General features: G+C 50.6%; 13 protein-coding genes across 13 annotated transcripts; 6 read left to right on the top strand and 7 right to left on the bottom strand.

Annotated features, from left to right (window-relative positions):
• Positions 1–2121: 2121 nt before the first annotated feature.
• On the top strand, positions 2122–6837 carry UHO2_04754 (putative 4-alpha-glucanotransferase / amylo-1,6-glucosidase (glycogen-debranching enzyme); the record flags this gene model as incomplete). Its single annotated transcript, XM_041554570.1, has 1 exon — positions 2122–6837. The coding sequence occupies one exon, from the start codon at positions 2122–2124 to the stop codon at positions 6835–6837; it is 4716 nt and encodes a 1571-aa protein (XP_041410504.1).
• A 333-nt stretch (positions 6838–7170) lies between these two features.
• UHO2_04753 (uncharacterized protein) lies at positions 7171–8782 on the bottom strand (the record flags this gene model as incomplete). The annotated part of the gene is made up of 3 exons (XM_041554569.1): positions 7171–7254; positions 7359–7645; positions 7726–8782. 3 exons carry the CDS (start codon positions 8780–8782, stop codon positions 7171–7173), a joined length of 1428 nt encoding a protein of 475 aa, XP_041410503.1.
• Positions 8783–9422: 640 nt separating this feature from the next.
• UHO2_04752 (putative Vacuolar ATP synthase subunit E) lies at positions 9423–10543 on the top strand (the record flags this gene model as incomplete). Its single annotated transcript, XM_041554568.1, has 5 exons — positions 9423–9476; positions 9557–9720; positions 9873–10029; positions 10126–10421; positions 10531–10543. The coding sequence occupies 5 exons, from the start codon at positions 9423–9425 to the stop codon at positions 10541–10543; spliced, it is 684 nt and encodes a 227-aa protein (XP_041410502.1).
• Positions 10544–10875: 332 nt separating this feature from the next.
• On the bottom strand, positions 10876–11904 carry UHO2_04751 (uncharacterized protein; the record flags this gene model as incomplete). The annotated part of the gene is made up of 2 exons (XM_041554567.1): positions 10876–11625; positions 11722–11904. 2 exons carry the CDS (start codon positions 11902–11904, stop codon positions 10876–10878), a joined length of 933 nt encoding a protein of 310 aa, XP_041410501.1.
• A 592-nt stretch (positions 11905–12496) lies between these two features.
• On the top strand, positions 12497–13375 carry UHO2_04750 (uncharacterized protein; the record flags this gene model as incomplete). Its single annotated transcript, XM_041554566.1, has 1 exon — positions 12497–13375. The coding sequence occupies one exon, from the start codon at positions 12497–12499 to the stop codon at positions 13373–13375; it is 879 nt and encodes a 292-aa protein (XP_041410500.1).
• Positions 13376–13554: 179 nt separating this feature from the next.
• Positions 13555–15468, bottom strand: UHO2_04749 (uncharacterized protein; the record flags this gene model as incomplete). The annotated part of the gene is made up of 1 exon (XM_041554565.1): positions 13555–15468. One exon carries the CDS (start codon positions 15466–15468, stop codon positions 13555–13557), a length of 1914 nt encoding a protein of 637 aa, XP_041410499.1.
• Positions 15469–15820: 352 nt separating this feature from the next.
• UHO2_04748 (uncharacterized protein) lies at positions 15821–16669 on the bottom strand (the record flags this gene model as incomplete). The annotated part of the gene is made up of 1 exon (XM_041554564.1): positions 15821–16669. One exon carries the CDS (start codon positions 16667–16669, stop codon positions 15821–15823), a length of 849 nt encoding a protein of 282 aa, XP_041410498.1.
• A 1231-nt stretch (positions 16670–17900) lies between these two features.
• Positions 17901–18610, bottom strand: UHO2_04747 (uncharacterized protein; the record flags this gene model as incomplete). Its single annotated transcript, XM_041554563.1, has 3 exons — positions 17901–18008; positions 18100–18258; positions 18383–18610. 3 exons carry the CDS (start codon positions 18608–18610, stop codon positions 17901–17903), a joined length of 495 nt encoding a protein of 164 aa, XP_041410497.1.
• A 1288-nt stretch (positions 18611–19898) lies between these two features.
• UHO2_04746 (putative protein phosphatase 2A) lies at positions 19899–20819 on the top strand (the record flags this gene model as incomplete). The annotated part of the gene is made up of 1 exon (XM_041554562.1): positions 19899–20819. One exon carries the CDS (start codon positions 19899–19901, stop codon positions 20817–20819), a length of 921 nt encoding a protein of 306 aa, XP_041410496.1.
• A 496-nt stretch (positions 20820–21315) lies between these two features.
• Positions 21316–22227, bottom strand: UHO2_04745 (putative FEN1 - fatty acid elongase; the record flags this gene model as incomplete). The annotated part of the gene is made up of 1 exon (XM_041554561.1): positions 21316–22227. The coding sequence occupies one exon, from the start codon at positions 22225–22227 to the stop codon at positions 21316–21318; it is 912 nt and encodes a 303-aa protein (XP_041410495.1).
• Positions 22228–23017: 790 nt separating this feature from the next.
• On the top strand, positions 23018–24643 carry UHO2_04744 (putative t-complex-type molecular chaperone, epsilon subunit; the record flags this gene model as incomplete). The annotated part of the gene is made up of 1 exon (XM_041554560.1): positions 23018–24643. The coding sequence occupies one exon, from the start codon at positions 23018–23020 to the stop codon at positions 24641–24643; it is 1626 nt and encodes a 541-aa protein (XP_041410494.1).
• A 168-nt stretch (positions 24644–24811) lies between these two features.
• On the bottom strand, positions 24812–25654 carry UHO2_04743 (uncharacterized protein; the record flags this gene model as incomplete). The annotated part of the gene is made up of 1 exon (XM_041554559.1): positions 24812–25654. The coding sequence occupies one exon, from the start codon at positions 25652–25654 to the stop codon at positions 24812–24814; it is 843 nt and encodes a 280-aa protein (XP_041410493.1).
• Positions 25655–26103: 449 nt separating this feature from the next.
• UHO2_04742 (uncharacterized protein) lies at positions 26104–27303 on the top strand (the record flags this gene model as incomplete). Its single annotated transcript, XM_041554558.1, has 1 exon — positions 26104–27303. One exon carries the CDS (start codon positions 26104–26106, stop codon positions 27301–27303), a length of 1200 nt encoding a protein of 399 aa, XP_041410492.1.
• Positions 27304–27355: the final 52 nt, after the last annotated feature.

Here is a 27355-nt window from a genome sequence, read left to right as displayed (position 1 = left end):
TCTTTGTTCTCTTTGACAACACCCACTTTGTGTGGTATGGTTGCAAAGCTTGGATAGCCTGCTATCAGAATATGTGAGAAAAAAAGGGTGGTCCCACCAAAGAATATGCTAGAATTTAGGTTGGTGCTCTTTGAAGCCCCTCCTCCTCCTCAATTAATTCTGTACCTTGTGTAACTTATTGCTTTGCACAGAATTGAGCTAATAGACCATGCTCGAAACTTCATATGATTGTAGTATGATATAAACAAAGATGTTTTGGGGTGTTTTGATGAGCTTAGGACAGCATATGTCAATACTGCTGTCAACATGGCAAGGAAGGCAAAAAATCAATATGGGGAGGACTAAATACACCACCACTCACCTATTATGGGTCAAAGAGCTGCTCCAAGCAGGTTTCTCAACAAGGGAGATAGCAACTAAACTGTCTATCAACAAATCCAGCATTGCTGAACTGGCAAAATGGGTACCAGAGAGTGAATATGTGAAAAGGACCCCTGGGAGGCCCCTCCTCCTCTCCTTGCACCAACAGGCATTACTCACCAGAGGAATTAGCAAGGATTCTTATAATTCAGCTACTGAAGCTTCAGCCTACTGGCTACAACACTATCAACTTCATTTGTCCAGACAAACCATTACATGCATGCTGAAGTGAGCTGGACTTAAGTTTAGGGCAAAAAGAAGAAAACCCTTGCTCACAGATAAACATAGGAAGGCAAGGAGGGTGTTTGCCAAGGAGTATAGACATTGGACTGTTGAACAATGGAAGAATGTCATCTGGAGTGATGAATGCAAGGTTCAACACATTTGAAAGGGCTTGGAAAAGTGATACTGGTCCAGAGATGTCAACTATGATATATATATACCTACACTGCAGGGGGGTGGCCACAGCATCATGATTTGGGGGTGTATGACCTGGGCAGGCCTAGGTCTAATGGTCTATATAGATGACAAACTGAATTCAGAGTGTTACATTGAGTTGCTGGAGGAAGTGGTGCCTAGTAGCATCTTGAAGTGGAAGAATATACAGAGAATTCCACCAAGGGATAAATTGATCTTTCAGCAAGACAATGATATACTATCAACAACAAAGCTCAACTCATTGCAGCTCTCAACAGGTTTTGGGCAACTTTTCCCAAGGAATCAGTCCAGGCACTCATAAAGTCAATGCCCAGGAGATTACAGGCTGTAAGGGTTGCAAAAGGGGGCCATACAAAATACTAAAGTATAGTATATAGTAATTTAGGAGGAGCTTTACACTCAAAAAAAAAAAGTCATGACACTTTCACTGTGCACAAATGTGGTCCAATCACAACAAAACCTATATGTACTTGTAGCTCTCAATCTCAGCTTTCCAACAATATGTCACAAGCTACACTTCATTGAGGATACCAGCTCTTGAGAAGTGAAGTTGATGTGTGGTGATGAGCATTTAATTATCCTAAAAGATGCTGGGCAATTTTAGATGCACCTGTATATATTGAGCTGAGAGCTCAGGGTTGCCACCATGTTTTTGTTTCAGGTCAATATATTATAGTGTTTCTGCCCAATAGCAGCAATACTGTGCTCTGACTGATATAGCTTGATAAGTGTCGCTAAGTGTCATGTCTTTTAACAGTCCAGCATCTAGAAGGATGTGATGACAAAGCTAGGAGGAGGAACACCGGAAAGCGGAGGGCTCAGTACAGACGGAAGGCAGAAGCACGATATCAATGGAGCCGTTAGAGAGGTGCTCAGGAGCAAATGAGGACCCGAAAGAGAGATCATTGGCAGTGAAGCTGAAATGGCGATCATACAGCAGGGTGGACTGATGTGTACCGATCGATGCCCGATGCCCGATGCCCGATGCGGCGGGAGGGTTTGGATGTGCAAACAGTGTGGAGGCCCGTGCGCGTGTTCTTCTCGTTCTCTGGCTCAGTTGCAAGGGCAGAAGAGGAGTGTGTATCGCCGCGCTATCGATTCTGATTGCAATTCGTCACTCAGATGAAGACTTGTTAGCAAGAACAAGACCTTCTTTCCTCTCCATCCTCTTCCACCTTCGCCTTACAAGTCGACAAAACCCTACTCGCGTCTTTGCTCGCTGCCTTCGTTGACTCAACAGACGCAGCACATACACGTGCAACCATGTCGCCTGCAAAGGTGACTACCAACGGACACGGCGCCCGAAGCCGTGCCGAGCCAGTCAAGGTCTTTCGGCTCGTCTTAGAGCAGGATGGCAGCCCCAACGAGCAGAGATCCTATATCAGACTACCGGCACCCGTCCAGCCCTACGTGCTTCGTTTCTCCATCGAGGCTGGCTCTGATGCTTCAAGAGAGGCTTTCCTCTGGACCAATTACTCCAACAAGCGCGATGCTTTCGAACGCACTTCTTTCGAAAAGACGCCTTTCTCCTCTTCCGCATCCTCATCCAATCAAGTCGATCTTCTCATCAAATCCGCTGGTGTTTTCGAGTTCTATGTCGAGTACACCACCGACGGAAAGGATCAGGAGATCGGCGACCTCTTCGAAAGAAAGGAGCAGGCGCCAGCTCGCAAGAAGGCCAAGAGCGGCTACTTTAATGTCGATCCCATCCTCCAGGCTGCCGTACGTAAGCCCATTCTCAGCGATACAGGCAAGGTACTTTCGTCTAAGGAGGGTGGGGGAGCTGTCAGCACAAAGAGCGACTTCCTTGCGCTCGACGCTATCGTCCTGCAAACTCTCATCGCTAAGTGGGCCGGTCCCCTGTCAGAATGGGCAGTCCACCTCGACTCGGCCCGAGACGCTGGCTACAACATGATTCACTTCCCTCCACTCAATGTGCGAGGTGCTAGTAACAGTCCTTACTCCATCAGCGATCAGCATGACTTTTCCTACGACCTCTTCCCCAAGCAAAGCCGAGGCGCAAAGCAGAAAGCAGACCGCGTCAAGCAGCTCAAAACCGTGCTCCAGGACATGAAGACAAAACACGGCATTCTCAGCATGAGCGACGTCGTTTGGAACCACACAGCTCACAACAGTGAATGGCTTAACGAGCACCCTGACGCCGCCTACAGTCCCGCCAACTCGCCCCATCTCCAACCCGCTGACGAACTCGAAAAAGCCCTCTTCGAGCTGAACGGCCGTTTGCAAGAACTCGGCATCCCTGACGAGCTCAAGTCGGACGCAGATGTCGCAAAGCTCATCGGTGCAGTCAAGCAACACGTCCTTGATCCCCTCAAGCTCTGGCAGTTCTACGTCGTCGATGTCGAGGCGGCCAAGGAGACTTTCCGTTCCGCTGCATCATCGAACAAGGCTCAGTCTGGCTCCAATGCAGCGGCTCAGATCAACGACGCAACTCTGAAAGAAGCTGCCGCCAAGATTCGCTCGTCGGCGCTCAAGAACGAAATGACTCTCTCGGGTCGCTTTGCGACCACCATCGATGCCAACGAGGCTGTCAAGATTGTGCAGTCCGAGTATGGCTTCAGCGATGCCAATGCATCCGCCGATTTCTTCGCCAAGGTTGCAGACGAGGTGAATGCTTCCTTCTACGCAACCTACGACGACGATGTCAAGGCTATTCTTAGCAACCTCGAAGGTCGTGTCAAGTTCACCAGAATCGACTCCAACGGCCCCAAGCTCGGAAAGATCTCTGCAAAAAGCCCCTTCTTTGAACCCTATTTCACCCGTTTGGATCCAAAACATCCAAAGGCCGCCGGCCGTGATCCTAAGGAGCTCTCTTTGGCCAACAATGGCTGGATCTGGGCAGCCAATCCACTTGAAGACTTTGCTTCCAACAAGTCGCGCGTCTATCTTAGACGAGAGCTCATCGTGTGGGGAGATTGCGTCAAGCTCAGGTACGGTTCCGGCCCACAAGATTCGCCCTACCTCTGGAAGCACATGGAAGAGTACACCAAGCTCCTCGCCGCCAACTTTGACGCCGTTCGAATTGACAACTGCCACTCGACGCCGATTCATGTTGGAGAGCATTTCCTCGACATTGCCCGCAGAGTCAACCCCAATCTCTATGTCTGCGCCGAACTGTTTACTGGAAGCGCAGAGATGGACGTGTATTTCGTCAGTCGTCTGGGTCTCAACTCGCTTATCCGCGAGATGGAAAACGGTCACGATCCCAAGGAGGAGAGCCGATTGCTCTACCGATTCGGTGTCAACAAGCCCATCGGTTCCATGGACGGTGCCTGTCTGACCACCGCTGCCAAGATTACATTACCCGAGGCCAATCTGAAGGATGCCGACTGCCTTGTCGAGCAGCTGAGCGGTTCCAGCCCTCACGCGCTTTTCATGGATGTTACACACGACAACGAGACTCCAACGATGAAGCGCACTACCGAAGATGCCATCACCATGGGTGCCCTCGTCGCCTTCTCTTGGTCGGCTATCGGCAGTACAAAGGGCTTTGACAATCTCTATCCCAAGACGCTCGACGTAGTGCAGGAAAGTCGACTCTACCGCCCCGTACGCAACCCAGAGGAGAGCGGAATCGGTGCCATCAAGCGTGTTGTTAACCATCTGCACGTCGAGATGGTACGCAACGGGTATTCTGAGGGACACGTTCACCAGGAGAACGACTACCTCATCATGCATCGTGTCCACCCGCAGACTCACCGTGGATACGTCTGTCTCGCACACACAGCTTTCCACAAGGGTTCCAAGGACCGTAGACAGGCAGGTCCTTTCAAGCTTGACCGAACTCGCGTCAACTACATTCTCGGCAAGTCGCTCGAGGTCGTCAGCACCGATGCTCCTCAGGACTCGAAATACCTCGGTGGCTTGCCATCGAAGCTCATCGACCTTGCTGAGCCACAGGTCCGGACCACCGAGGAAGATGGTCGCCTGCGATTCTCCGAGATTGTAGTCCCCGACTTCTTCCCTCCCGGCAGTGTGATGCTTTTTGCTACAGAGATGGAGAACATCGACCGCGACATCGATTCGAGGTGCCTGTCTGGTGCCGACGAGGCGATGGCCAAGCTTGATCTCGTCGACCTCAACGCCGTTCTTTACCGCGCTGACGGAGAGGAGAAGGACGTCACCGAAGGCAATGACGGTGTCTACACCATACCCAACGGTCCTTCCTTTGTCTACTGCGGCCTGGAAGGCTGGATGGCTGTCTTGCGTCCCATCATCGAGTCCAACGACCTTGGCCACCCTCTTTGCGCTCACCTGCGTGACGGCACCTGGGCTTTCGACTACGTGCATCAGAGATTGGTAAAGCAGACCAATGTCTTGCATCGCTTGGCGGAGCCGGCCAAATGGCTCGCTGAGCGCTTCGATCTGATCAAGAACACTTCGCCCGATTTCATGCGTCCCAAGTACTTTGCCCTTGTCATCAAGGCCGCGTATGATGCTGCTGTTCGCAAGGCACTCTCCCGCATGTCCCCTATTATCAAGGAGGGACATGACTTCATCAAGGCCTTGGCTCTCTGCTCCGTTCAGATGAACGGCGTGGTCAAGTCAGCCTCGCTCTGGCCCGACAAGCAAGTTGCTTCCATGGCTGCTGGTTTACCTTTCTTCGCGGCTTCGTGGGCCAGACTGTGGGGTCGAGACGTCTTCATTTCCTTGCGTGGTCTTTACCTTGTCACTGGAATGTTTGAGCATGCACGAGAGCACATCTTGGCCTTCGGCTCGACTCTCAAGCATGGCATGATCCCCAACTTGCTCGACTCTGGCAAGACGCCACGATACAATTGCCGAGACGGTCCCTGGTTCTTTGCACAGAACGTGCAAGACTACACCAAGATGGTGCCCAACGGTGAAGCGATCCTCGGCGAGAAGGTAGCCCGACGCTTCCCGCTCAACGACGAATGGGTTCCTTGGGATGATCCCAAGGCATTCGCACACAAGAGCACTGTCGGCGAGCTGATTCAGGAGATCCTTCAGCGCCATGCATCTGGCATTCACTTCCGAGAGTACAACGCCGGCCCTGCCATTGATCAGGATATGCACCCAGAGGGTTTCAACATTGACGTCGACGTCGACTGGGAGACCGGCATCATCTTTGGCGGCAACGAGCACAACTGCGGTACATGGCAGGACAAGAACGGCTCATCCGCCAAGGCTGGCAACAAGGGTGTGCCTGGCTCGCCACGAAATGGAGCTGCGATCGAGATCACTGCGCTACTCAAGAGCACCTTGAGCTGGATCGTCGGACTCGAGAAGAAGGGCATCTGGAAAGAGGGCAAGGGTGTCGAGGCTGATGTCAAGGGCAAGAAGACGCTTGTCACCTACCAGCAATGGGCTGACCTTGTTCAAAAGTCGTTCGAGCGTGCTTACTACGTTCCCTTGGATGCCAGCGAGGATGGCTTTTACGATGTCGACCCAAAGCTCGTCAACCGCCGTGGAATCTACAAGGACGTCTATGGCTCTTCTAAGGGACGTGAGTGGGCCGACTACCAGTTCCGATCCAACTTCCCCATCGCCATGTGTGTTGCACCTGAGCTCTTCAAGCCCGAGCATGCATGCAATGCCTTGAACAAGGCCAAGGAAGTTCTCGTTGGACCTCTTGGAATGAAGACCTTGGATCCTTCGGACTGGAACTACCGCCCCAACTACGAGCAGCGTGAAACGGACGACCCTTGGACATCGTGTGGATGGAACTACCATAACGGACCCGAATGGGTCTGGCTGCGCGGCTACTATCTGCGAGCTGTGGCCATCTTTGGTGCTAAGGCAGGCGTCGACCGCTCAGTTCTCAACCACCGCATCAATACGATGATGTTGGGACACCGTCGACACATTCGCGCTTCGCCCTGGGCTGGTCTTCCTGAGCTCACCAACGCTGATGGTGCTCACTGCCCTGATTCATGCGCTACCCAAGCCTGGAGTGCAGCAGCGCTTCTCGATGCACTTGTGGAGATGGCCAAATGATCTCTCACAGTCTCCTGGCTCTCCCCACATCCGAATGTTTATAGAATCATGAACCTTTGCCCCTTATGACGGGAGGCTCACCTCATTTTCCGCTTCGTTGATGAAAGAAATGCCAATCCATGGAAACAAGCCACTTGAACAAACCAAGTCTCTGTCCTTGCGCCCCGTTCGAAAGCGTGGACATGTTATTCTGGCACTGATTCTTGCACGCCTAGTGCACACAGCTTGATTGCAAAGGCGAAAAGGGGTTGCTGACACAGCGTTGAGGAAGATGGGCAAAAGAATGAGAATGCATGTGGATTAAATTAAATTGCTGTGGATTTCGATTGTCAATCATGCATGTGCAGATGCGTCTGGCGCAAGGACAAAGTGGTCAAGGACGTCCATGAGTGCAGCTGCGTTGTTGGGGTTGCTCAGCTGCGTTGAACAGCAAACCAAAAAAAAATAAGATGTGGATGGAAAGTGTCAGTTGCCTTTTTCAGCGTCTTGTGAGGGGTCAAGGTTGGACGGGTATCACATACCTTGATAGCGTAGTGTACGGCTTTTGCGTCTTCAAAAGCAATGATGCGGACGAACTTTTCTTGAAGTTCGCACTTCATCCCTTTGAAGAGGGAGATGTTGAGGATCACTCGTAGTACGCCGTCTGCTCGCATGACGAGACGAGCGGGGCGTTTGTCCGACGGTTTTTTGGGGATGTTGACACGAAGTGTACCTGTGCCGCGTTCCTTCCAAGACTGGTCTTCGGCCATGGTATAGAGTTTTGCGCGGATGCTGTGGATGCTTTCTTCATCTTCTTCACCAGTTTTGGCTGTGAGAATTGGGAGGCGAGGCTTGGATATGGTTAGCAGCTGTTGGTTGAGTTGTCTCATGATTGGTGTGCAAACTTACTTTCTGCCTCAGGCGCTTCGAGCAATGGCTTGCACTTGCTTTCCGAGGAGGCAGTGTCATCTTTGCTGTCGCTGAGAAGTTGTTGTTCGAATGTCGCCTTGTCAGTGCAAGATTCTGTCTTTTTCGACTCTTTGTCAGAGGTGGTTGCAGCTTGGACTTTTGTTTTGGCTAGCGGACTGGCGCCAGCAAAAGCGCCGAAGCCGAACGAGGAACCTTTTGCAATTGGCTTTGAGCAGCTTGAAGAGGTGGTAGCGGTAGCTGGAGAGGCTGAGCCGTTTTCAGCATGGTGAGCTCCAATGCTGGATCCGAGGCTGCTGGGTTTGATGCCAGATCCAACTAGAGGCGAAGAGCTCCTGGCTGCGAAAGCTGAAACCCCGCTTTTGCTGCTTGAAGAGGATGAGCCAGAAGAGGAGGGGACAGCGCTGAATGGTGACGACTTGGAGCTGAAGGCTGAGAAGGTGGGTTGAGTGCGAGCTGGGGGATCTTGGGAACTTTTGACAAGTTCTGATTCTCTGCTGGGCTTGTCCGCCAAAGTCGAGTCCTTTTTGGACTCTGATGCTGTTTCCGTTGCTGAAGCGGTCTCTGCTGCCGTCTGGGCCTTGGCATCGGCAGTGGCAGTGGTAGTGGCAGCGGCTGGTTCGGACGCTGAGGATAAAGTTGTTTGTGCTGTCTTTAGCTCTTGAGTGCTTAGCTCGTCGACTTTCTTGCGGATCTGGCCGACCTTTTCGGTTTCGGGTTGGTGGCGACTTTCGGTGTCATCGTCCTCCTCCTGCAGCGAGTCCTCCAGACGGTTCTTCTTGGCCGGAATGGGTTCACGAGATGGGGTCAGTTGCGATGGTTCCAGGCTGCCTTCGCGTTCTCTCTTGCGGCCAGATACGGCTTCTTCAGCTGGCTGAGCGGATGCCTTGAAAGTGACGGCTCTTGCGGAAGAGGTCGTTGCGGGCGAAGTAGGCTGAGGAGAGGAAGATTGCTGCTGCTGCGGAGAGGAGGGTTGTTGTGGCTCGCTATGCTGCTCGGGGTCAGCTTTCGCTGCTTGCTTGGAGTCGTCTTTTGCCATGGTGAGGACTTGGTACACACTAGTGTTGCTCAGCGGCAAGGTCGGATTGCGAGGAGTGTGGCAAGAGTGTGTCTTTGGGTATATACGCCGACCTGTCCCTTGCCATCAAAGCGAATGGCGGGAACAGCAGCTGAGAAGAGAGTATCAGATGAGCAAAGAAGTGAAAGGAAGCCAAGGTTCGATGATGAGGGGAGAGAGAGCGGATTGATGTTGTTTTGTGTGTCTTTTGTGTGTTTTATTTGTTGCGGCAGCAAACACTGAGAACGCGCGATTCTTCCTCCACTTTGTTCGGATCCGAACACGGCATTTTGTTAGTGGAGAAGAGCAGAATCTCACACTCGGTCCAAAAATAAAAAAAATAAAAAAATGAGAGGAACTGCTTAGCTCAGTCTTTGTCAGCGGAAAGTGGATTCCTCTTGGCACGTGCGTAGTTGTACAAGAGCGCTTAGACATCGTCAACCCCTAAGCAAGTTGCATCGTCCTTTCTACCACTGCAATCCCACATATTGCTCGCCGCTAGACACCTTTATCTGTCCACCATACCAACAGCAAGCAATCAGAAGATCGGATCAGGTCGACAGCTGTCGAATCCTTCTACAAAAAGCAGTAGCCGGCCATCAGCAACCGGAACATATACATCATGTCGAGTCGTCCGATGAACGATGACGAGGTTCTCTCCGAGATGAAGAAGATGGTAGGTAGATCAGTCATACGGATCCGTGCAGCTTTGTGGGCGTAATGTTCACCTCTCTTCTCCTTTCCACATGCTTTCAGGTGGCTTTCATCAAACAAGAAGCAGTTGAGAAGGCTCGCGAGATTCAGATCAAGGCCGACGAAGAGTTCGCCATCGAAAAGGCCAAGATCGTCCGTCAAGAAGCCATCAACATCGACTGGCAGTATGAAAAGAAGATCAAGCAGGCCGAGGTCGCTCAGAAGATGTAAGTAGGAATCTCTTCCGACCAGCAGAAGATCGTACTCTGTATTTGACACGCTCTCACCTCCCATTCGTCACCTCCCATTCGCCACCTTCCATTCGCCACCTTCCATTCGCCACCTCCCATTCGCCACCTCGGTCAATTGCCATCTACAGTGCTCAGTCGAACCAAACAAACAAGTCACGATTGAAAATCCTTCAGACTCGTGAACAGCACCTGCAATCCCTGTTTGATGCTGCACGAGACAAGCTCAACGACATTGCCAAGGAGCAGGAAAAGTACAAGAAGCTTCTCAGCAAGCTTATTCTCCAGGTAGGTTTGGGATTGCCAGATGCTTGGCTCATAGCAGCCACGCCGTGTCTGAGAGGCTGACAAGCGATATCTCTTTTGAACAATGTAAAACCACAGGGCTTGTTGCAATTGATGGAGTCCAAGGTTACAGTCACAGTCAGGTCAAACGATGTGCAGTTGGCGCAGGAGGCCGCCAAGCAAGCCGAGAAGGATTTCAAGGACAAGTCGGGCAAGGATGCAAGCGTCACAGTACAGCAAGGTCTCAACAAGGACAGTGCCGGTGGAGTCGCACTCTCGGGTCACGCTGGAAAGATTACGATCAACAACACACTCGAAGAGCGCCTTCGCCTGCTTGAAGACCGCATGCTTCCCGAAATCCGCTTGGATCTCTTTGGACCCAACCAGAACCGAAAGTAAGTAGCAATATCGCACCAGGCAGCTGCAACCCTTGTTTCTGTCACTCTTGAAAACCTTACTGACTTTTCTTGTCCGTGTACGTTGGTACAATCTGCTTTCTTACAGGTTCAACACTTAGACGCAGTCCATGTCAGCCTGCGCATGTCGAGGCATTTTGTTTCAGTGGTTGGATTCACTTTTGCCCCTTTCCAGTTGTCTCATGTCGATTTCAATCTGATATCCCGCACAGTCTTGTTGCAGCTTGTGCATCCTGTGTGAGCAAGAAACCGAGGCACAAGAGCCTTCTTAAGATGGAAGGATAGACAAACTAGGCTTGCTGAACCGAAATGCCTAGAGCGGACGTAAATGTACAGTACATGCGTGAACAAACTCGAGGCCAAGCCATGTGCGACACAGTGGCAACGTGTCGTGCGGCTTGGTCGCCTCTTTTGATGGAGGGCAGAGAGGCAATCAAGGACGCTCGCCACGCGGAAGCGACCACTGACAACTGAGAATGAGGTTGTCGTAACCACGACCGTCGATCCTTTGCCTTGCGCGGTCGGCTTCTTCCCTGTCTTCGAAGCTGACGAAAGCGTAACCCTTGCAGATACCAGTCTCGCGGTCGCGACCGACGTAGACACGGACAACACGACCGAAGCGGCCGAAGAGAACCCTGAGGTCCTCGTCGTCGGCATCTTCGCTGAGGTTGGTGACACGGAGGGTGGGGAATTCGTCTCTTGACATTCCAGCGAGACCGCCCATCTTGTCTCCTGGGCCCTTTGTGCCACCGCGCATGCTGGGTGGAACGTATTTGCCGCCTGTACTTGCTGCAACGGCAGGGTTGGTGGGGTCCATAGCAGCAAGAGGAGTCATCGAGCCTTCGCCGCCCTCGGGAGTGTCGGCACCAGCACCGGGAATCGCCTCGAGAGTATCCTTGTAAGGACATTTTGTGGTGAAATGGTCGCCTTTGCAAAGACGACAGACGATACGCTTGTTGGCGAGCTGCTGACGCACCTTGTCCATGTCATCAACCTCGGGTTCGGCAGTTTTGTTGTTGCCGGCAGACATCTTGAGAATCACGTTCTCGCCGATCGTGGTGGTAGCAGAGTGAGGACCGGGGGCTTTGCCCTTTTCCTGGCCGAACTTTGTCCAGTTCTTGCGTTGGGCGACTTGATGGTTGACCTTGGACTTTACAAGTGTCCTCTTGATCCTTCGTGTGACCTATTGTGGGGGGCAACAGCATAGGAAACGAATAGGGCTGTGTTAGCGATAGCTCTGATGCAAACATAGCAAGACCCTGGGCGATGATGAACCTACCTTGACCTTGTTTCCATCAGCGTTGGTGCGGTACTGAATGACAACCTTGACACCGTTTCCCTCGTCGCGCTCCTCAATGTGAGCGGCCTCGCCTGGAGCGAGATCCTCGTCGAACTCGTCTGCCCAGTTCATGGGCTTGCCATCAGCAGGCTGGCCTGTGGAAGGTGCGGCAACAGGAGCCATGCTGGATATTGTACGAGTGAGATGGAGGGGGGTGCTTTTATAGGCTCAGCGTGATAGGTAAATGCCGAGAAAGACGATGGAGGGTGTCGAGCAAGGATGCTGAAATGCTGAGCAGGGAAACAAGGCAGCAGACGGCGGTCAAGCCAGCAACTCAAGCACTGCTCACCTGCAAATTTTCCTTATCTTTTGTTAAAAAGCAGCGCGATTTCTAAAAATTCATTCGCACGAGAGAGATTGCTAAAAACATTCGCACGAGAGAGACTGCTAACGACACATATATGCCATACCTCTCAGGCAGAATTAGCCCAGCCAATCCGAGGCGAAAGGAATTCGGAGCCGAATTTGTCAAGAAGAAAGTAAAAATTGCCAAAGAACATCAACTTCTTATCGCTCCTTGTGCTCCTTTCCACACCATAACTTGTTCGCCCTCTTATCTTCTATCTCCTCGCTGGCGCAGTCAGTGGCATCCGCAGCGCTTAACGAACGTCCCCTACCGTCGCTGGCTTACGATCCAGCTGGCTCTGACAGACTTGGCGTCTCATCCCTGCATCGTTCGGCCTTCAGCATTCCTCCTCCCGTACAGTCCAGCATCATGGCAGCTCGACGTGTTCAGGCTCCGCTTCGAGAGCTGACTCGCAGCCTATATACCCCTAGTAGCAGCTCTTCCAGTCGCACTGCTGCTCTTGCGTCATCCGCATCCGCATCCGCATCCAGCTCCTCAGCCTCTCCTTCAACTTGCTTGTCGCAGGCTCGCACTTTCGCATCGGCTGCATCCATGTCAGCTTTGTCCTCTATTTTTACATCAGCGTCAGCATCATCATCAGCATCCTCGATTCCCGGAAGAGGAAGCGATTTCCGTTCGTCTCCCGCTCTCGGCACCAGTGTCACCGGCGACAGCGTCCTCTCTCACTTTTCCTCGGCACCATTCTCCTCCACATGCTCCGATCTCCTCGGCGGCAACGCAGAGATTGCACTTCGAGCCCTTACACACGAGTCCTATTTCAATGCGCGCGAAGGGCACAATCGTCGGCTTGCATTTGTAGGACGCAGAACCTTGAAGCTTTTCACCACGCTTTTCCTGCACTCGCGCTTGCAAACGCTTACGAAAGGTGATGCTGCCCACAACTACATCAGCCGCCTGCTCGAATCGCCAAATGGTGTTGACTCAATTTTGACCACACACAGACTTGGCCACAGGGTTGGAAAGGAGCTTGGGCTTGAAAAAATCATGCGATGGACACCAGCCGTGTCTGACGGTCAACTTGGAGCAAGAGAAACGGGCTTGTTCAAGGTCAGAGGTGTCGCTGTAGAGGCTGTCGTTGGTGCAATCTACCATCAAAAGGGCGCAGCAGAGGCGTCCAAGTTCTTCCAGAGCTTCATCCTGCCCTCTTTGTTGCACGATGGCTTCCCAGCTCCAGTCCCAGAGCAACTCACAAAAGGCATCCTTTCGACAGCAAGCAACGACGCTTAATCACCCGCTCTTGGACCTGCTCAGCTCATTAAACTTCCACGCAAAGCATTCTATCATGCTTCGACGCACTACACATGTACTTGTATGCAGAATCTCATCCTTCTCGAACCACACACTCTCGTCACAGAGTCAGCGCTTTGGTTTTTGTGATTCTGTTGCAAGGCGGTTGTTTCCGCATTTCACCTCTTGCTCTTCTTGCCTGTTGATTTGGCCCTCTTACTCAGACCTGAAGACTGCTGTGTCTGCAATGCAAGCCAGCAATTACGCATTCCAGTACCCATGCTTTCAGCTTCGACTTGCTCCGCACTAGCCCATCTGCTTAGAGCTTTATCGCCCAACTTACTACCAAAGTTGTTCTTCTTGCTTGTGTCGCGCACATCTTTGTCTGTCTGATTCTGTTTTCTCTTCTTACTTTGCTTCTTCTCCGCATTGCCATTTATCTCGATCTTGTCTGCAGGAGGAGCAAGTGAGATTTTGTGGACATGCATTGTAAGGTTGAGATGCGACAAGGTATGTGTTATGCTTGCCACTTTGTTTTTTTCCCACTTCCCCTTGGTGTTTGCGTCTAGTAGTGAGTTTATGAAGGTATCTATGAGGTTGGGTAAAGGTGTGCAAGGGAATACATGTTTTTTCTCATCCGTGGTGGCTGCGTGGGTGGTGGAGAGTGTAAGGCAGGGGAACTGCCACATGCTTGCTAGCAAACCTGTCGCTGGACGCTGTTCCAGTAGATATTCCTCTCGTTCGCCTGGACGATGGATGATGCAGACGAGACATTCTTCTTGACGAATGCTTTTCTTTTCCAGTTTCAATGGGAAGTTTCGGATATGTTTGTCTATCGTCCCTTGCAATCTTTGCCTATCTTCATCCGGCTTTGCTTTTGCTTTAGACGCAGAAGGGGAGGAGGCGAAAGATAATGTAGCTTGACCCATCTTCTTCACTGCCACCCTTTGCTTTTCTTCTTCTTCTTGGCAAGCTTCTTCTTGGCAAGCTTCTTCTTGGAAAGGCAAGGGTTTGCAGATCGAACAAAGATCTTCAAGGTCCATCAACGCTACCTCGTGCTTCTCGCTTTTTACGCTAGCTTCTGCCTCGGCATAGGCTCTACAACTGGCTCTTATGGGACAATCCGCACAACGGGGCTTTTGGGGAGTACAAATAGTACTACCCAATTCCATCAACGCTTGATTCCACTCGCCCGCTGTTTGCCCCTTGCCGCCTCGAAGCTGGAAAGCTTTCTTCACCAACACATGGGCTGCAGTCCAAAGTAAATCCGTTGTCACCTTCGACTTTGGATTGGCATACAATGCCAACTGTCTCGACAACACCCTTGCCACATTGCCATCTAAAATCGGAACAGGTTGGCCGAAAACGATGCTCGATATTGCTCCTGCTGTGTAAGGGCCAACACCGGGGATGTTTTTTTCTAGATCTGCCGGGTGGGATGGGAGTAAACCGTTCATATCTGGGTCAGAGACTACTTTTTTAGCAGCAGTGTGGATTCGAGTCGCTCGAGAATAGTAGCCTAATCCACGCCAGGCAGAAACAACTTCTTCCGGGCACGCAGAAGCAAGCGAGTGGATAGTGGGCCATTTAGACATCCAACTGAGCCAAAAGGATTTAACCGTTTCTACCCGCGTTTGTTGAAGCATGATTTCCGATATCCACACTTGATAGGCTCGGCTTTCAAGTGCTTCTCGCAGCTCTTCAGCTGAAGAAAAGTTGCAAGGATCGATAAAGGCGGATCGCCATGGCATCTCTCGTTTACTACAGACCCTGCTGAACCATGACAGAAGGGAAGAAATGCCAGACTCGTGTGAGGCAAGGAGGAGCAGAGGGCGGTGGTATGAGGAAGTGTGGCTTCGTGCTGGTAGTGGTGCTGTCCCTGGTGGAGTGGTAGACGGGGGGTCGAAGATCTGCGAGAACTTCGACAAAGATGCGGCAGAGGTGCACCTGGCCTTCTTTACAGCTTTTGATGGCGGAGGCGAGGAAGAGGATAAAGAGGAAGAGGATAAAGGGGAAAAGTCGCTATCTTGGCCAGCGGAGGAAGAGGTGGACGCCTGACGTTGACGACGAGATCGCTTTGGTGCAACGGCCATCTTGAAAGCTTCCCTACTGAGCAGGCGACTTTGTCCTTCAGCAGCGATTTCAATGGTGATCGTGCCTCTGCCCTAAGATGAGCCGTTGTATGTAGAGGGAAACGGTGTAGAAGCCTGAGGAAAGAGAAGATATGGCCACAAAAGTGTGAGAAAGTGTTGGTCTCTGGGATCCGCGTCGCGTCTCGTCTCGTCGCGTCGCGTCGCGTCGTCGCGTAAATGAAATTAAGCTGATTCGTCGGCCCAAGATTCTATCGCACGGTATCTTTCTTCTTGAGATGTGAATTGAGACGATGTTACAGTAAAAGTACAAAAATGATGTGGTCCGTATGCCTACCATCCCAGGAGGAAGCGCTCAGCGATCTTCATGACCGAACAACTCCTCACAACGCTCTCTTGTCTTCTTCACCGCATCCAGCAAGTGCCAGTTCCTCCACTGCGCAGTCTTTGAGCTTCCTGCCGTTGACTGCATATAGTCCAGCAAGCGTTTGCATTCTAGCGTATATCTTTCTCCATCCTCCCAAAGCTCGCCTTGCAGCTCTGCATCTAGATCTTCAAGCGTCCCCGCATCCTCCATCGCAGTGGTTTCCGCTGTTGGGGCAGCAAGAGGTTGCGCTTGAAGACTCGATGGTGCCATCGAGTCCTGCTGCATCGCCTTGTGCGATCTAGTAGACTTGCCAATCGCACCCTTCTTGAGACCCACGAAAAACCTGTTCAACGCAGTATTGACGAGCATTTTCGCAGCCTTGGCACTCTCCTCTACCTCCTTCTGATCGACTAGGATCTTCTCCAGATGCTCCTTTGTGATTCTATGTTCACTCGCCCATTTTGGGGAGCGAAACTTGGTATACTCTGCATCGAAAGTGTCTTTGACGATCTGAGCTACTAGCTCCTCTACTACTCGATGTGGTTCTTGTGCTGTTGCTGGAAGTTGTGGGAATGGTTTAGGCCAAGAGTAGGACCATATGTCGCCGATTGGGTATCGTTCTTGTAGTCTTGAAGCTTTGGCGCGGCAAGATTGTGCGGTGTAGGAGCAAGGGGTGCGTTTGGAGGAAGTTGAGCGAGGAGGGCAAGGGTGGGTATAACGAGTAAGAGAGTTGAATAGGATGTAGTGTTTCAGTAGGAAAGAAGGTCGGATTTTGGCTGATCGTTTGCGTGCTCGTATGCGTGAGGCTTTTGTGAGGCTTTTGCGCCGGCCGAACATTGCGACAGTGGTATGGAGCTGATCAGCTTTCGGATGGTGTTGTTGGTGGTAGGTGGGGTAAAAGGAAGAAAGTGGAATCCAGGGTCCAAAGCCAAGCTGAAAAAAATGTATCGGCCGAAAGATGAACTTCCGAGTTCCAGCTCATCCTCTCTCCACGCACATGCCACCGCACTCCCTCGCTTGACACTATTCCTCGTTCGCATCCAGTCTCATCACCAACAGTCTCATCACCAACAGTCTCATCACCAACAGTCTCATCACCACCAGTCTCATCACCACCAGTCTCATCACCACCAGTCAGGAGCCCAGTGAGGATGATCAGCGACGTGACACTTTCAGCGCTAGCCAACTGGCTTGGCAGTTTGACAATGATCTTGATCGTTTTGTACCATGTAAGTTGCCTGCTCCTGCTTGACCTAGTTACGCTTCGGACGCCGGTTGGCGATATTCCAGACACGATGCTGACGTTCCTCTTGTCATTTTGATACGATCATGACAGGCATTGAGCATCAACTTCAAGCGAAATCAAGAATCAGCATCACGAAGAGTCGCCGCCTCAACATAGCCTTCTCACACCGGCCATCACGAAGGCATCCTACACACGGACACTCTCTTGGCTTCCCACATACCATCACCATGACACTCTCGATCCTTATGGCTCTCGAGGCCGCATGCAAAACACTTGTACATTAGCCTCAACTCTTGAAAGCACAAAAAGCTAGCTTTCTGATGTCCATGTTCTTTGATTGCCCTCTGTTTGAACAAAAGGACCTACACAGAAAGCCGACCTCATGATTAGGCTCATCGAAGAGTTACTCAAGCAACCCACTGTGCAAGCCTGAAAAGATCGCCGAAAAGCCTGCAGGGCAATCTCTCTACCACTCTCCACCACTCTCCACCACTCTCCACCACTCTCCACCATCATCTCCTGATGGGATTTGGTCTGGCACTCACACTCATAAGTTTATTCTCACCCAACCTTTCACAAAAGAATCGGAGCTGAAACTGATCCGACGCAAGGCGGTGGAACATGGTAGCGAAAGGAGAAGCAGACGTTTGCTTGCAAGCTGCATACATTCACAGCAGCTGCTTAGCCAAACTCCAAGACTGAATCGAATCGATTTATGCCAAGAGAGATGGAAATGGGAGCGCATAGTGTTTTGCTGATCGAATGATGTATATTGCAGAAAGAAAGAAGCTGAGAATAATACTGTAGGTTGATTGGAGAAGATTACTCGTCGTCATTGTCATCTTCTGCCTCTCCACTGAAAGCGCCTTCTTTAGGAGCAGCTACCTGTTTGCCTCCCAATTCAGCAGCCAAGCCATCTCGAGGGTAGGTCTGCCAGATAAGCGATCGGCGAACAAAAGATCAGGTGTCAGCTCACTGCTGTATCAGTGAGTTCTGCGAGGTTAGAAGGGGGGAAACTCACCCTTGGAAGAGCCGGCTTCTCCGGAGTAGCCGCATAAACGGTCGAGCTAAAAATCACAACAACACCAACAGCAACCATAAACTGCTTCAACGCAGACGAAGCAGGAATAGAGTGCACATCAGGAGCCCATACTGAAAGCACATCGTCTTGCTCGTGAGGCTATCATCCATCCAAAACGCAATTGCAACCCAGTCAATGCAAAACCAAAATAGTGTCAGCTCTCCCTTTTCCAAAACCTGTAGCCTAGGACTACAGGGTAGGCGGAGGAGGGAGCGAAGCTTACCGTTTCGCCAAAGTTACGCTTCTCTTGTGGATCCCACCACTTGGGCGAGTGTTTGCGTTGCTGCAGGCTAATAAAAGCAAGGTCCGGGTAGTCTCCGAGTTGAGGATCCTTGGATTGCTGAGCTGCTGCCTTGATTGGTGAGGTGGAGAATTGTCGAAGCGGAGCTGCCGAGGTGGTGCGGAGCGCAGCGCGAGAGGCGCCGGTTACGGCTGTTCGTAGTAGAGACATTGTGTTGATAGGGTATATGGAGTGATGGTGATGGTGATGGTGATGGTGAGGAAGAGTTGGATTGCTGTAGAAATGCGATGCGATGGTGTCGAATCGAGTTGGTGATTTGTTGACAAAAAGCAGCGATAGCTGTTAGATCAGTGTAACTGAATTCTTTTTGGAAAATGAGGCTGAATATAGTGGAGAATCCAATTTGGAATGTTAGGTTGTGAGAGATGTGACAGCAAAGTGAAGCGTGATCGATCGATTGATTCAATAGTATTTGATTCAATAGTATTTGAGTCGATAGTATTAGATTCAATAGTATTTGAGTCAATGGTATTAGATTCAATAGTATTTGAGTCGATGGTATTTGATTCAATAGTATTTGAGTCGATAGTATTAGATTCAATAGTATTTGAGTCGATAGTATTAGATTCAATAGTATTTGAGTCGATGGTATTTGATTCAATAGTATTTGAGTCGATAGTATTAGATTCAATAGTATTTGAGTCGATAGTATTTGGCCTTTTCGCGCTTCCTTCCAGCGACTGTTCAACCGCGTCTGAAAATGAAATTGGAAAGCGGCTTCTGAAATCCGTTATTCTGTATATTTTAATCTTCCGGATTTTGAAGGGTTTCTCACGAAGAGGAGGGCTGAAATTTGTATTGCTCTCCCAGGTTGGTCAATACAAATTCATTAGTGTCTGACGGCGGTGACTCTTGGCTGCCTCTGGCGTAACTGTTCTTTGGCCGCATTTTGGAAAGTAATACTGCAATTGCTCCCTCGTTTTCTCGCTTCTTTTCGCCACACGCTTTTCCTTCGCTTTCACCACCATCATCACTACCACCATCACCTCTTCCGCGCGTCTCCATCGTTATCAGTAACATTCGCATCCGCTACGACTCACAAAATCACCTCGTTACTGGCAGCCCAGTCTCGACAACAACAACAACAACAACAACAACAGCGAGGCTTATCTATCTCGTCTTGTCCACATACATAGATATTGGTTCCCAAGATAGTCTGGCACAACAACCACTCAGCTTTTTCTTTTTTTCCTTTTTCGCAAATCGCACATTCTTGCTCTTTTCTTCACCGGCTAGTATACCCAATCTCGCCGTCCATCAGCAACGCGGCAACACTTTTTGCATCTATACCCTCTTTGTCTTGCTTGCAGTGCTATACTTGGCATCCAGACAAATCTTGGAACCCCTTTCTCTCCGTCTTTCTCCAGCACATCCTCTCTGCCCGCTCCAACCACCAGAGTATCTGCTAGGCTTGTTCTTCTTGTTCTTGTTTGCTAACATGGTCGATATCACCGAGCAAGACGCGTGGATTGCGCATCTCAGCGAGTGCAAGCAGCTCTCCGAGAACGATATCAAGCGTCTCTGTGACAAAGCACGCGCTATCCTCCTTGGCGAATCCAACGTTCAACCCGTCCGTTGTCCCGTCACAGTCTGTGGTGATATCCATGGTCAATTCCACGATCTTTCAGAACTTTTCCGCATTGGTGGTAACTCTCCCGACACAAACTACCTCTTCATGGGTGACTATGTCGATCGAGGTTACTATTCCGTGGAAACAGTCACCCTTCTCGTTGCTCTCAAAGTCCGATATCGCGATCGGGTTACCATCCTTCGTGGCAACCATGAATCTCGACAAATCACCCAGGTTTACGGCTTCTACGACGAGTGCTTGCGAAAATACGGCAACGCTAATGTCTGGAAATACTTTACCGATCTATTCGACTGTCTCCCACTAACCGCTCTTATCGACGATCAAATTTTCTGTCTTCACGGTGGCCTCTCGCCTTCCATCGACACGCTCGACCACATTCGATCCATCGACCGAATCCAAGAGGTTCCGCATGAAGGTCCCATGTGCGATCTTCTTTGGTCTGACCCAGACGATCGTTGTGGATGGGGAATCTCACCTCGTGGTGCAGGTTACACTTTCGGTCAGGACATCTCGGAGGCATTCAACCATAATAATGGTTTGACACTCGTAGCTAGGGCTCATCAGTTGGTTATGGATGGCTTCAATTGGTCTCAGGAGAGAAACGTGGTGACCATCTTTTCAGCTCCCAACTATTGCTACAGATGTGGTAATCAAGCTGCCATTATGGAGATTGATGAAAATTTGAAATATACTTTCTTGCAATTCGATCCCGCTCCCAGAGCAGGAGAACCGTTGGTTTCCAGAAGAGTTCCCGATTATTTCTTGTAAGAATATGCATATGCTTCCTAACAAAGATGCCCTTCCCTCTGATCAGCATGGGCGATTTGCTACAATATATGCGGTTGGTTTTGATACCTGCGATTCTAGTTGCTCTCGGTTGGCGCGTTGTGAGCCTGGTTTGAGCGCGGGACGCCTTGCCTTGCAGAATGGTGGTGAGAGATGGAGTGGAGAAGCTGATTTGAATCACAGGTTGCTATTTCAAAGCACAGATCACACCGTATCGTCAGGCTGTTTTGTCCAAGAAAGGTAGCTTTTATAAATAGCATATTTGCGGTGAGTTCCACCTTGGAATAAAGAGAGAATTGAGCAGCATGCCTGGAGCATAAGGGGAGGGTGAGGGGAAACGCCGCACCCACGGGAGCACATGCCCGGAGGAAGAGCGGAATAAGAGGAGAAAGGAGTTTCAGATATCAGAATACAGAGATGGCGCTCTTGCCCGACACCCGGTAGCATATCTATGTTGAGGTGTAAAGCCGATTTGAATTCAGAGAGCGTTGCCATTGGCTTTGCCATTCGCTGTGCCTGCCTTTTGTTTTGCAGTAATCGTCTTTGCCGACTTGCCATGAGCTCTTTTCCCTGCGTACGTCTTCTGATAGAAGGCGATGAAGAGGAACAGGTAGCTGGTGATGCAGACGACGCCTGAGATAGCGGCGTGCTCTTTACCGGCGCATGAGCCTCGGTGCGGGAGGCTGGGCAGATAGGTCGAGGCTACGTGATTCCAGGAAGCGTAATAGATGACAAAGATATCCAGCACGAACTGGGTGATCTGGGCGGTGGTAACGCTCTTCTTCCAAGGGCAGGGGATCTTGAGCGAGGTCAAGGCGTAGTAGAAGTACATCAACACGTGTACCGCCAGATTAAGGCAGATGACGACCCACGAAACCGACGTTTTTCCGTGAAGCTGGGAGAAACACAGAACAGCGGTGGCCGAGTGATGATAAACATGAAGGAAAGCAAGTGGCTTCTTCTTGAGGACGAGGAAAACCGTGTCGATAAGCTCCCAATATTTAAAGTAATAGTTGATCATGTAGTAGGTTTCCAGTTTCATAGTCCAAGCACCTTCACCGCAGATACCGTAGTAGAAGCCATTACGACGGACGATGGGGATGATCTCTTCGAGCATCAGTGCAAGAAGGAGACCCGAGCCCAAGGTGAGCGCGAGATTGTGGAGTAAAAAGGCAAGTTTGATGCTAGTGGTTAGCGGCGCTCGGTTCTTCATCAGTTCTCGTCCACCGAAGATGACAGCGAGGTAGGTGGTTACAGCGGCTATAAGGGAAGGGACGGTGGAAATGGGAGATTTGCCAGGGATCCATGCCAGAAGGTGGATGGGGGTTTGAGATTTGATGTTTTGTGGGAGGGCGAAGACAAGGGTATCATAGATTATGCTCGAAACCATCTTGAGCGAGAAGGATCACTTGCGGGAAGGATCACTTGCGGGAAGGATCACTTGCGAGAAGGCAATGGAGGGGGAAATGGACCGAGATGACGGTGATGGTAACAAGGAAAGCCCAAGTCCAAGTCGAAAGGGAATCAGATCAGATCTTCCGCATGTGTGCAAAAAGCCAAAACTTGCTCTGAAAGTATTATCGTACGAATGGATAGATGGGCCTGTTTCAATCGGGTGAGCGAAGGCCCACGTGACCGAGAAAGATAGAATTCCAAGTTCAAATTCAAGTTCAAATTCAAGTTCAAATTCAAGTTCAAATTCAAGTTCAAATTCAAGTTCGAATTCAAGTTCGAATTGCAAGTTGGAATTCAAGTTGGAATTCAGGTTTTGCGTTTGCTCGCGCGATACGCCGGAATTTCAACAGCCGACGAAAGCCACAGATTCATCAAGAATTCGAGCGCGTCGTGTGAGTAATGCTGACATAATGATGAAGGATCGGATGAGTGGTGACGACCTAACAATGCTCAACTCGGTGGAAGATCGAAGAAGCAAGCGCGCCCCAAGCAACACTTTTTGCTCCGCAGTTTGAGAAGAAGAAGAAGAAAGCGCGCCTCTCTTTCTCTCTCTCTCTCGGGCGAAAGAAAGAGCGTGTGTGTGTGTGTGTGTTTGCGGGCGCATTTCGAGAAGATCTGCTCAAAGCCGCACAGCTCAGCCTCGCTCTCGTTACCATCTTCTGCCCAACCATCTATCTCGCCCACTCTCACATCTGGGACGACATAGCTGCAGTGTAACACCAACCATGGCGGAACCACAAATCGCATACGCCCAAGACGAATACGGTCGACCTTTTATCGTCGTCCGTGAACAAGGCAAAAAGACCCGCGCCAACGGTATTCAAGCCATCAAGAATCACATTGCTGCGGCCAAAACGGTTGCCAACATCCTCAAAACTTCCCTCGGTCCCCGAGGCCTCGACAAAATCCTCATCAGTCCCGATGGAGACATTCAAGTCACCAACGATGGTGCTACCATCATGAACAACATGGAGCTCGACCACCAGGTTGCTAAGCTTCTTGTCGAGCTTTCCAAATCTCAAGATGACGAGATCGGTGATGGTACAACCGGAGTCGTCGTTCTTGCCGGTGCATTGCTCGAACAATCCGAATCTCTTCTCGACCGAGGCATTCATCCCATCCGAATCGCTGATGGATTTGAACGAGCTTGCAACCTCGCCGTTACCGAACTTGAAAGAGTTGCAGACAAGGTCCAGTTCGACCGTGACAACATCGATGAACTTATGAAAGTTGCCAAAACTTGTCTTGGGTCCAAGATCGTTTCCAAGGCCTCGGATAAGTTTGCCAAGATCGCTGTCGACTCTGTTCTCTCTGTTGCTGATTTGCAGCGTCGAGATGTTGATTTCGAGTTGATCAAGGTGGACGGTAAGGTGGGAGGTGCATTGCAAGATACAAGCCTAGTCCAAGGTGTTGTGATCGACAAAGACATGTCTCACCCCCAGATGCCTCGGGTTGTTAAAGACGCCAAGATCGCCATTCTAACATGTCCCTTTGAACCACCTCGTCCTAAAACCAAGCACAAGCTCGACATCACCTCGGTCGAAGAATACCGTAAACTTCAAGACTACGAACGTTCAAAGTTTGAAGAAATGATCCAACAGGTCAAGGATTGCGGTGCAAACCTCGTAGTCTGTCAATGGGGATTTGACGACGAAGCCAACCATCTTTTGCTTCAACACCAACTACCCGCGGTTCGTTGGGTCGGTGGACCAGAGCTCGAACTCATCGCCATCGCCACCAACGGAAGGATCGTTCCCCGCTTCCAAGATCTTTCGGCGGAAAAGTTGGGTACTGCGGGTCTGGTGAGAGAGGTAGGCTTTGGAACAACACGAGATCGAATGCTCATCATTGAAGAATGTGCCAATCCTCGTGCCGTTACCGTTTTCGTTAGGGGTTCCAACAAGATGATTATCGACGAGGCCAAACGTGCTCTTCATGATGCCATCTGCGTTGTTCGTAACCTTGTCGTTGACAACCGCGTCGTCTATGGAGGAGGAGCTGCGGAAATTTGTGCAAGCGTGGCGATCAGTAAAGCAGCAGACGAGATTGCTTCTTTGGAACAATACGCTATGCGTGCATTTGCTTCTGCGTTGGATGCTATTCCTTTAGCGCTCGCCGAGAACTCGGGTTACTCGCCCATCCAGACCTTGGCAGAGGTGAAATCCAGACAGGTGACCGAGAAAAATCCCAAGCTGGGAATCGATTGTATGGGAGCCGGTGATAACGATATGAAGAATTGTAGGGTTTTCGATCCACTGGTTAGTAAGAGACAGCAGTTGTTGTTGGCAACACAGTTGGTTCGGGCTGTTTTGAAGATTGATGATGTTATTGAACAGCACAACATCGAGTAAACACCTTTGTTGTCTGAAGCAATTAAAATGTTTAGCCGCCAAGTAGCCGCTTTGTACGATCCATGTTTGCTTTGCAATGAAAGCGTTTGTGAAGAGCAAGCTTGTGCAATGAGAACATTTAGGTTGGCCGTCACACAGCAACACAAGACACAGTGGAGCTTTGAAGTTTCATGGGTTTGATCGCTTCGCTGGTGATGGTAGAGATCGAGTCCATAGCTGTAACCTATACAGCGCAACCGCCAATGGAGCCGTGACTTGACGCTGCTTAACACCATACACTTGCTCTGCTTTCGCTCCCTCCACACCTGAAAGCTTTGCCAGCGCTCGCAACCTCTCCTCAAACCGGTTCTTTTGCTCTTCATCCGCGAACTTGGGCACAAATATCGTATTCGCCCCCAACTCGCCCTCTCCGCTTCCCTCTCCTATCTGTATTGTATAGGAAACTGCACACTGCCCGCTCTCCCCCTTCTCCCCCTTCTCCCCCTTCTCCCCCTTCTCTCCCTTCTGCCCCTCGGTTATTAGATCGATCCGTTTCCTACCGGCAAACAAGGCCAAGACCAACTCGGTCTCCTGCACCACCCTTTCCCCCAACTGTCTCCACACCAACTCCTGCAACCCACCAACTAAGCCAGCTTTCGGATTTAGCATCTTATGCATTCCCTTCCTCTCCAACTGAGCATAGACGCCCGGGTTGAGAGTGAGCCATATTCCTTTACCCACTCTTTTTGGAATGTATTTGGGATGGAGGATTTGATCTGGTAGCATTACTATTCGCTCCCTATCACCCTGTGCGGAGTTCGTCTTGGGTGGCACCCCGCTGGACAGGGATGGAAGGGTGACGACTTTTAGTTGGAAAAGAAGACAAGTGGGGACGAGTTTGGATGTTACGATACACTTTCGGAGCGGAGAAGCGAGCATGGAGAGGTGGAAGGAGCAAGTCCACTTTTTTTCGAGCTTGGTGAGCGAGGTCGCTGTTGTGACGCTCAGGGGGTTTACTACCCTGGAGGCCATTGTGGAAAGCTTTTCTTGCGGCAGTGAATGCTGCCTCGAGTCAACGAGATCGTCGAGGGTTGTTGTTGGACAGGAGCAAGAACGAAGAAGGAGGAAAGGGTGGTGTTGGGAACAAGTTGCACCCTGAAATCTGACTTTTAGATGAGCCCGATATTTGGCCTCCACACCCGATGTAGTCATCCCGCCAAATCCGAAATCCTATGTCCGACATCCGACATCCGACATCCGGCATCCGACACCCGACACCCGACATCCGGGGGGAAAGTCTCCAGCACAATTTTGCATTTTTGTGGCAATCGTTCTACAGCCTTCAAGAAGCTTCCTAATCCTCTACATCCGTTCAAGCAGAAGCCTATACTAACTCGACCCTCCTTGCGTCGCTCCTTCCATCTTCGCCATCCGCAAACATACTGTATTCCCGCCTTTTTGCAACACTCGCAACGATAAAAATGTCCAACGATAAAAACGCCCAAGAGCTCCTAAAATGGGGTCTAGCCAACTCCACCTCGGTCGCCTCAGGCGGATCAATCGAGCAGATTTCATCCGACATCTCCTCCGGTCGCCGTCCCGACCTTTCCGATCCACGCCTATACGATGCTATCATGGGCAAAAGCGAAGCTGTAATGATGCGCGAGGAACTCACCACTGCAACCACGCCTTCCTTACCCCTTTCCGATCGGGTTACCGCCTTGGACAACTTTGAGATGTTAATCGAGCAAATCGACAATGCGAACAATATCACCAGCATGAACATGTGGCAGCCTATCATTTCTTTGCTCGGTGCGAGCGAACCTGAGATCCAATCTGCAGCCGCATGGATCGTCGGCACGGCGGTTCAAAATAACGACAAGGCACAGGTGGCAGTGTTGCAATACGACACGGTCCGAGCGTTGGTGCATCTTTTGCAAAGCGGAAAAGAAGAGGTTAGGCGGAAAGGGATGTATGCGTTGAGCAGTTTACTGAAGCATAATCCGATGGCTATGCATCAATTTGTAAAAATCGATGGATGGAAGGTGCTGAGGGATGCACTGATCGATCCTGATATCAACTTACGACGCAAGACAGCGTTTTTGATCAATGCACTTTTGTTGCAGGATCCCAATGACTTCGACTCTATCCCTCGATCAAATAGCGCTACAACGAAGAGTACAGCAACAGCACTAGCCCCCACTCCAGATAGAACCGCACCACTGGCACCAGGCCCGGCACCAGCAGTCCCACTCGAAACGGGACCGGCAACCCAACTGACCTCGATCGTGCATCCAAACGTAGCGCGATCCCTGCTCACCTCTGGAATCCTTACAACTCTCATCTCCTCCCTCCTACCCCCTGGCCATCCGGCAATTCAACAAGACTTGGCACCTCCACCTTGCGGACCAGATGGAGATACGGATGGCAGAACAGATCTCGATTTCGCCGAAAAAGCAACAACTGCTGTTCTCACTTTGACCTGCAAACTCCCTCCTCCCACCTCAACCGCATTTCAAGAAGCAATCGACACCAAAAAGCAATCTCTATTCAAGGCTCTTCTTTCCGAACTGCAAGGGATGCCATTAAACCCCGACCAGGACGCAAAGACTAGATGGGAGCAACTAGGAATTGATAAACAAGTCTTTCATCACTTTCACCAGAATGTTTCTGCTTGGTAACAAATAAATACTAGGTAGAAGAAAATGCCATCATCTTCGATACTGTTACATA

The sequence above is a fragment of the Ustilago hordei genome (assembly GCF_900519145.1).
Source record: "Ustilago hordei strain Uho2 genome assembly, contig: UHO2_contig_10, whole genome shotgun sequence".
Classification (NCBI taxonomy): Eukaryota; Fungi; Basidiomycota; class Ustilaginomycetes; order Ustilaginales; family Ustilaginaceae; genus Ustilago; species Ustilago hordei.
The sequence above is the reverse complement of the archived record's forward strand: the minus strand, read 5'-3'. Positions and strand labels throughout refer to the sequence as shown.